Genomic DNA, 8,444 nt, shown 5'->3' with positions numbered 1-8,444 from the left:
AATATATTTTTTTAGCAAATCTGACTGTATGGATGATATCTTAAATGTTAAAGGTTGAAAACATGTAAACAAACTCTTGGATCAAAGTTTTTTTTGATGTGTAGATAAGATTTTATAGCATAAAAAATTTCAGAAATTTCTGAACCATTTGGTTTTTGTAACTTTGCGAAATCCTACCTAGACATAAAAAAATGTTTGATCAATTAAACAGTCTATTCATATGTTTTCAACTATGGAGATCACATCCATATGATCGGATTTACCAGAAAACATATTTTACATCACATCCCCCCCCCCCTCCTCTCTCTCTCTCTCTCTTGAGATGAGTAAATTGTTTTGATTTAATCTAACCTTATAGATGTGTTCAGTATGGTTGATTTAATAAGAATTGACTCTTGAATCATGTTTTTTTTATGAAAAAAATAATTTTTAGTTAGAAAATTAATGCATTCATAGATACTAATTTTTAGATCACTGTATACAGATTAGATTTCAGCAATCCAAAAGATGAGACCTAAGGCTAAATAAAACATGTAGATCACATCTATAGTATTAAATGTGAAAAAATACAAAACAATCGATTGTAGCAAACTTTATCCCTTATTTGGTTGGAATATGTGGCCTTATATCTAGCTTGCTGGTTTCGTGTGTTTATTGAAATGAGTAAAAGATGAAAAAAAAGGGGGCAAAACAAGCTTCTTCTACCAAAATAAAGTCGAGTTAATTTAAAGTCTCTTTTACGTGGTGATCTGGTTAGGAAAAAGCTAATCCATACTATGGTTTATTGTTCAATGACATGATTATATCTAGCTTGCTGGTTTCGTGTTTATTGAAATGAGTAAAAGATGAGAAAAACGGGGCAAAACAAGCTTCTTCTACCAAATAAAGTCGATTTTTAAGTCTCTGATCTGGTTAGGAAAAAGCTAATCCATACTATGGTTTAATGTTCAATGACATGATATCTCTTTCTATCTTACAAGGGATTTGATGACAAAATTTTGGAAGTTTGCAATCATAACCAAGTATCAGTTTATCATGCTTGGTAATGACAGATTCAACATATGTGAAAGTATGATGTTTGCCTACCAGCTACCGATGAAAAGGAACGTGACAGGTTGATCTTTGGTTCATGATTAAGACGTGTTTTAGACTTCTTAAAATCTGGATTGACCATGACATATACATGCAATATTTCAAGTCTCTTGAAAGTGACATGCGCATGAAGATATCGTTTTTATCTTGACAATGGTGTTATAATATCTTATGACTTCTTTTGTAAAGCTTTTAGACATGAATAAAGAAATTCTTCTTTAAGAAAGTTGAGCTAATTCTTCATTGGATTAGAATAAATTATGCTGCAATTTGCTAGATAGTTGTACCAATACACCACAATGTGAAGTTAATTGGTGAAAGGAATTTGAAGGGTGTTTGTGTAATCTCAGTTTTTGCCAAAAAAATACACCATGTTGTTCAAAACGAGCCGGCGGATTTTGTCAAGATGTATATTTTCATAACTACAAGAACACCCAACTCATTTAATCCCTTCTTTCCCTTGACCACGGGTTCCCCCAAGTTTCCACTTGTTTCATGGCCTTTCCTACGAAAGAAGCTCTTGTTCATAGATAAGTCTCTTTTCTATAAAAGGATGAAGCAAACATGTTTATGAGAAATATATAGTGAGATGCGCATAATAAAAAAAAACAATGTCAAAATAGGTTCATGCCTCTTATGAGAAAGCATTTTCCCTTCAAAGCCACCTTTTCAAAGGAAAGAAGCTTCCTTTGGGTGAAAGTGTAACAAATGCCCCCTAAGACGGATGGGGCGCTTCTTTCATATCTTTTTTACTAAGGAGGCCTTCTTTATAGGAAAGGAAAGGAGTCGGCTTTCTCAAGAAAGTGAAATAAACATCTTGGTGAAGCATATGTGGTGGGGTTCACATTATAAATGAAAAAAACAAAAAACATCTTTCCTATCAAAATTGTTTCACACCTTCCCTTGAGGAAGTACTTTCCCTCCTAGGTATCACTTTCAACTTTCAAGGGAGAGTAGCTTCCCAGGGGGGTTGTGTTTTCATTACTAATAGATAACTACTAAAATATATTTCGTATAATATTTTTTTAAAATACGTGTCCTCATATACTGCTTTTCAGTAAAAAGAAAATCACATAACCGTGTCTCAGATGTTTATCTATCGTATCTGTGTTCGTACCCATATCCTTGTGACATACTATGTTTTAAAACTTACCCATACCATATTGCGCCTGCCTTGTTAATTGTGGCCGATAAGGTTATGTTGGTTATCATAGATCTAAGAAAAACAGGAATTGCCAATTTCGAGAAAAGAGAAAACCGGGTTTACAAGAAATATTTTACACACCAAGCCAAGAAGGATATTTTGGGAATAAAAAGGTTCGTACCCACCTAATCCCGAATTGAAGAAAGGAATCCCAAACTCGTGTTTTCAGAACGTAGGTTTGGCTCCAGAAGAGCAACCTTCTTCTTTCCTTCTCCTTTGACCCGTTGAGTTTCAAATTCTACCAAATTTACCCCTAATCATTCTCTCTTTTTCCTGATAAGGAGCTTAAACCCAAACCTTTCATCCTCTGTACCTCCGGAGAAGTTATCCGGAAGTAAATCGTTTTCACCACTGGTAGGTATCCAGATTTCCTACGAAACGTCGATGTTTTGTAGGCCTTCTTCATCTCTCATAACGATTCGAGGGCTCCCCACAAAGAAAAAATTCCATGGTTTCATAGTTGGTTCTTCGTTTTTACCGTAACAAAGTGAGTACTAATGGCGGTTTCTCCGTTCAAATCGGCTTCCAAACGAGGGAGTTTTCCCCAAAAGGATGTTTCTTAAGCCTTCTTTGTCTTTCATAACGATTTGAGGGCTCCCCACAAAGGAAAATTTCCATGGTTTCATAGTTGGTTCTTCGTTTTTACTGAAACAAAGTGAGTACTAATGGCGGTTTCTGCGTTCAAATCGACTTCCAAAAGGGGGAGTTTTCCCCAAAAGGATGGTGGTGGTGGCGATTCAGCAAGATCTAATCCCGACGAAGTAGGGAAGAAGACGGTGTTGAGGAGGTCTCGAAGCGTCAGCGCGTTTTCTCGGAGTAGTCGGGATAATTCGGCCGATCGTTCTCGGCCCAACCCCTTAGATTTCGTGAACAAGAGGGATAACCCCCTCTTTGGTTCGGCTAGTTCGAGCCCGGAGTCGCCGAAGTCGGTCGACGTGGTCGGAATCAGGGGAAATTTCGAGGCCGTCAATGGTGGAAGGGAGAGAACCGTTTCCGGGGTGTCTGGAATTGGGCCTGGTTCTGGTCGTGGGATCGGTGGGGATGGAGACAGACGGGGGAGATCGATTTGCAGAAGTGAGCCTTCGCGTGTCGGTTCCGCGAAGACGTCGAGCAGGAGCGTCTCGATGGTGGATACAGGCGGAAGACGGCGTTCTGTTTCTCGCGCTCCTGAGGTTGGTTTCGAATTCGGATGAATTTGATTCTGTTTCTTCGTTTCGGTTGTCTAGAATTCCAAATTTTTGGTGTATGGGGTTCTGCAGAGAGAGATAGAAGTAGGAAGTGGGTTGGTGGGGAAGGGGAGTTTGATGGAGAAGTGGTCTGCCCGGCACCCTCCATCACAAACAGATGATGATTCCTTTGTGAGATTTTTTTTTTCAAGATGAATAGTGAAATGATTCTGTAAATTTGATTGATGAAAATGTTTTCAGTTTTAAATTGCTTTGAACGTAGTACTGAAAAAGATGCTGGTTTTACTTCAAACTTGACAGCGGTCTTTGCAAGCATCAGATTCAGAAGAAGGCATGTCGGCGTTTGAGTTCGCCGGGCATGTGGAAGAGAAGACGATCAAGGCGGTATTCGAACAAATGAAGGTTGGAATTTCAGTAGTTGTAGAGAAGATTGGAATTTTAGACTTGTTCAGAACTTAAGGACATAGCTATGTTGAATTTGTAGTTACAATTAAATTTCATGGCTAAGAATCAACAGTTAAGTATCGATTTTTTGTTTTTCTCAGTCTTTTCAGAATGATCATCCTACTGTCGATGCTGGTGCTGTTGGAATATATGAAACTGTTAGATCAGAAGTTAGGCGTGCCGTTTTGGAGATCAGACAGGACCTTGAGAATGTAAGTTGGGGCCTTTTAATTTCACAACTTTCAAGAGGATTGACTCATTGCATCACTTATGCTTGCTGGCTATGTGTACGTCAGGTATCTAACATTAGTTGTATATTATGATCAAGGAGATGCATATAATAATCCATTCGCATTGTAAACAGACATTTGATCAGAACTTCTTATGACTTTAAATTTTAAATGGATTGACTGATTGCATTACTTATGTTTATTGGCTATGCTCATTGTCAGGCATCCAACACTAGATAGATATTATAATCAAGGGGATGTGCATAATATGGTATTAGCCATATATTGCCATAAACATTACATAATGGTGGAAGTTGATATACCCTTTTTATGATGATGGGCTATGGAAGGTGTTTTAACTTTTAAGCTGTGTTGCTTTCTAATTGAAGCCCGTTCTGGATAGTCTGGTGCTTTCTTTACATCATACTCAGTAGTGAGCGTGTCTTTACATATGGTGGCCCATTGACTCCCAAAAGAAAAAAAAGTGGCAACTTTGCCGTCCAAAAAAGTTGCAGGTAGAAAGATCTGCATGTATTATGATATTTCATGGAATCTTGTCTAAATTGAAGACCAGGATATTGTTACTGTGCATCAATTCCTTACAGCTGATTGCTCTTCTCTTACATTTCCCTGTCTGCTGGTTTAATTTGTTATTTGCTTGTTAATCCATGTAAGAAGTCCATGTTTACTGCAGCTTTTGTTAGTATTTGAATGCTTATTACTTCTACTATTGTTTCATCAGGCTATACGTAGGAACCCCAATTTCAATGCAGCTGATATTGCTAATGTAGCTCCTGAACTAGTGAACCCAGATGCCATTGAATTAGTTTCTGATATTAGAAAGGACTATGCTGCAAAGCTTGCCCAAGTAAGAAATCTGATCTCCCGCTGTTGATATAGTATAATATATGTTTTTACTGTCATCCACCATGATGGTGGTGGTGATGCATTTAGAAAATCAATGTTCTACTTTCTGAAATTCATGCATTCATGAGTAGTAATTGAAAAATCAGTCTGCAATACAAACACACAACAGTTTTTTCCAAGTTACAGAAAAATTACATTTGAAAAGAGTTAAACAGGATATTAACATGATTTTATCAGGTTAATAACCAGATATTTCTTAAAGATTGAAGTGTTAGTCATGGATAGGCTGGTTATTATTGGTGTAAGTTAGTAAGAGCAATGGAATTAGCATATATTTCTTCACGGTATCCTGTTTTCGGTTGGTATGGTGCTACTAATTATCTACATAAATGGTAAAAGTTGTTATACTAGACAATGAAATATCTGCGGATAAATCTGTCAGTCCCAGGAGCGTGCAAGGAATCTCAAGGCAGACCTTGCTGTTGAGGAACAGCGTAGCCAAGAGCTTAGTAGGATTCTGAAGGAAGTACTTCCTGATCCAACGTCCGCAGGAAGGCAAAAGTCTCAACCTAAAAGAAAGGTAAACCAGTTATGATTTCTCGTTTATTTCTTATTGGTTACCCACTCTTATACTTTCTGTTATATGGAAATGTGTCTTATTGTTCTGTGTTCTGGAATAATTTGATGGTATACCGGATTCCTGTTCAAAGACTAGCATGGAGCGCAAGAGAATGTCCAGGCGCCTTGCAGAAGATGCTATGAACTACTTTGATGAATGTGTGTCCATTTCAACATTTGACAGCTCTGATTTCTCATGTCCGGAGGAGCCAACACACAACATTAATGCTATCAGTGCTCTTAGAGATGCAAATAGAACACATCCATGTGATGGCGCAAGCACCTCAGATGCCCCTCTTTACCAGGTATCTATTTTTAAGAGAATTTTGTGGATAGTTACAACATCTACAAGAAGTCAAAATAAAACATGTGAGCTGTTTAAATTCGTTAGGAAGTTTTTCATGATTTGCATGCCTGTGCTCGCGTACATGCACATACATGTTCAGATAGTTTAACATTGCTATCTTTTGCATTAAATATCTCCTAAATCTTAACTTCTTTCTTATTTGGTTGAAACTGGTCGTAGTTCTAGTAAAGTCACTGGATGTTGATGGCATATCATTCATGTTATTGTATTCAATCTTTTAGTGTTGAAAGAGTGATTGTGGCTTGAATTAGTAAGAGTTTTTTCCTATCGTGTCAAAGAGATCCTTGTCAAGTCCGTATGGTTGCCTATCAAAAACAGGGCTTGTACCTGAAGATACCATGTCACAAGTTCCATTGAAAGAATTTTGCTGATATAATTTATATCTTGGCCACAGGGATTGGACAATCAAGCTCAGAATTGGCACAGCTGTGAAGGCTGCAAACTGACAGCCAGCAGCAGTAATGATGCCAATGAGAGGTATGATGATCTTGCTGGTTCAAGAACAGGACATTCAGGGAGTTTTCAGTTCTCTATCACATGTGAAGCATCAGAAAAAAGAGAGAACACAGATGTCATACGAAATCTCATCAAGCAATTCGGAAAAGAAATTGAAGATGACACGGCTAATTGTGCTCAGACAAGTTACCATGTGGATCGCTATCATCTGTTTGAGACATCAGAGCGTATGCTATTTGACAAGGTAATTCTCAGGAACAGAATCAACTCTGGAGGTCTGCTACTTTGTTCTGTTGACATCTTTTGAGATTGGTCTTGTTGCATTTTTGTTGCCATTTATCAGTTTTACTTATGATACCAAGCTTGGTTTTCCTATACAACAAATTTTCAGTCTCTCATGATACTCTTGTCACGAGTGTTGTATCTATTCACACTTAGATGTATTTAATCATTGCTTGTTTCCTAAAGGCCATGGTTTGGACCTAATCAATTTGGCCACAATATTTGTTTTTTTCTTAATCATCAAGTTTAGTGCAATGTGAGCTGCTGATATTTTATCACTGCAAGAAAAGCACCTAAACACGAAACATACCTAATGTATGTCTTCTAGTAAGGTATATAGAGTACCTTAAAGAATTCTGATGAATCAAACACCTACAACTATGCTTTTTTAACCTTTAGGATGGTTAAGAGATAACAAGTCTGGTTGGACCTCTCTCTCTCTCTCTCTTTATATATATATATATATATATATATATGCAAAATTCTATTTTGGTTCAAAACCATGATACTATATGGTGGTATATACTCTTTTCGCATGGATCTAACTACCAAATGTTTGATCTAACGGTATAGATGTGATTAGTATGGTTTGTTTATTGTGTAGGTTTAATCATCCAAAATATACCATCAGGTTCAATTTTCAAATAATTCACAATTCATGAATATGATGATTTTAAAAAACGCTGAAGATCTTATGTTAGAGTCAGCTTTCATAGTAAATAAAACATGATAAAAAATATTCGAAGGCTAGTTTTTGCTTTTGGAGATTAGATTTATGTAATCAGGAGTCTAACACCACAAGTTCTGGTTATTCGGTACCTCAATAAACACACCCTCTGTGTCTCAGAGAGAGAGAGAGAGAGAGAGAGAGAGAGAGAGAGAGAGAGAGAGAGAGAGTTTTGAAAAGATCCAAAAAGTGTTTTGCATATTAGCATCTTTCCTGTGTCATTATGGTTATTTTCTCACTAAATGTTTGTGGCATTAAGGATGTCTTTGATACAGAAATCCCTCAGGTTGGAAAACTGTGTTGGGTAAGGGCCCTGGGTAGGAATCTGCTTTCCAAACCCTTCCAAGTCCTTGTTCAATACACACTTAAAAATCTGCTGAACTCTAAGTGTTCCCTTTCTGTAGTGATTAACTGCTGGTATTCAATTTTGCAGGCAGACAGTGTCTATTAACCTATTATTCGATAAGAAGCTGACTTTATTTTTGTTCCATATCTTACTCTTTATGACATATTTGACACTCAGACTTAAGTACCTTCTCTCTCTTTCAAAAAAAAAAAAGATACTCAAAAATACCTAACTCATAAAGGGGCAGCATTAAAGCATCACCTGTAACAGAATCTTCAACAAATTAGTGATAAAACTTGGTGAATCATCCACGTATATACTGTGTATGGCACGAAGACATGCTTATTATTATTGTGATTATGATTGGTATTTGCTTGGCAAATTGGAGGATAGCCCTTGGTATTCAAAACCACGACACAAGCACTGCATGTATGCGTAGATGTAAGAATGCTATCAATCATACAAGAATTTACTTGCATGCTCAGTGTTGAAGCAAGGGACGCGCAAGAATTCGTGGATTGACAATGAGATAGCTGGTTGCACTATCATATCCCTGGGGCCTCTGGTTCTAATTCCACATGGTTACCCTTAAACGGTTAAAGGCACAGTTGTGACACGCCCCTC

General features: G+C 37.3%; 1 protein-coding gene across 3 annotated transcripts; it reads left to right on the top strand.

Annotated features, from left to right (window-relative positions):
- The first annotated feature begins 2,717 nt into the window (after window positions 1-2,717).
- Window positions 2,718-6,967, top strand: LOC149814054 (uncharacterized). 3 transcript variants are annotated; one of them, XM_089990394.1, is made up of 8 exons: window positions 2,718-3,468; window positions 3,556-3,654; window positions 3,784-3,885; window positions 4,029-4,139; window positions 4,900-5,025; window positions 5,467-5,604; window positions 5,735-5,947; window positions 6,404-6,967. In XM_089990394.1, exons 1-8 carry the CDS (start codon window positions 2,962-2,964, stop codon window positions 6,770-6,772), a joined length of 1,665 nt encoding a protein of 554 aa, XP_089846520.1. In that variant the 5' UTR covers window positions 2,718-2,961; the 3' UTR covers window positions 6,773-6,967. The 3 variants fall into 3 exon arrangements, with proteins under 3 accessions (XP_089846520.1, XP_089846521.1, XP_089846522.1); XM_089990395.1 differs by lacking the exon at window positions 3,556-3,654 and having other exon boundaries at window positions 2,719-3,468; XM_089990396.1 differs by lacking the exons at window positions 3,556-3,654; window positions 5,735-5,947 and having other exon boundaries at window positions 2,720-3,468.
- The last annotated feature ends 1,477 nt before the right edge of the window (window positions 6,968-8,444 follow it).

The sequence above is a fragment of the Nuphar pumila genome, chromosome 15 (genome assembly GCF_984573655.1).
Source record: "Nuphar pumila chromosome 15, dmNupPumi1.hap1.1, whole genome shotgun sequence".
NCBI lineage: Eukaryota > Viridiplantae > Streptophyta > Magnoliopsida > Nymphaeales > Nymphaeaceae > Nuphar > Nuphar pumila.
The sequence above is the reverse complement of the archived record's forward strand: the minus strand, read 5'-3'. Positions and strand labels throughout refer to the sequence as shown.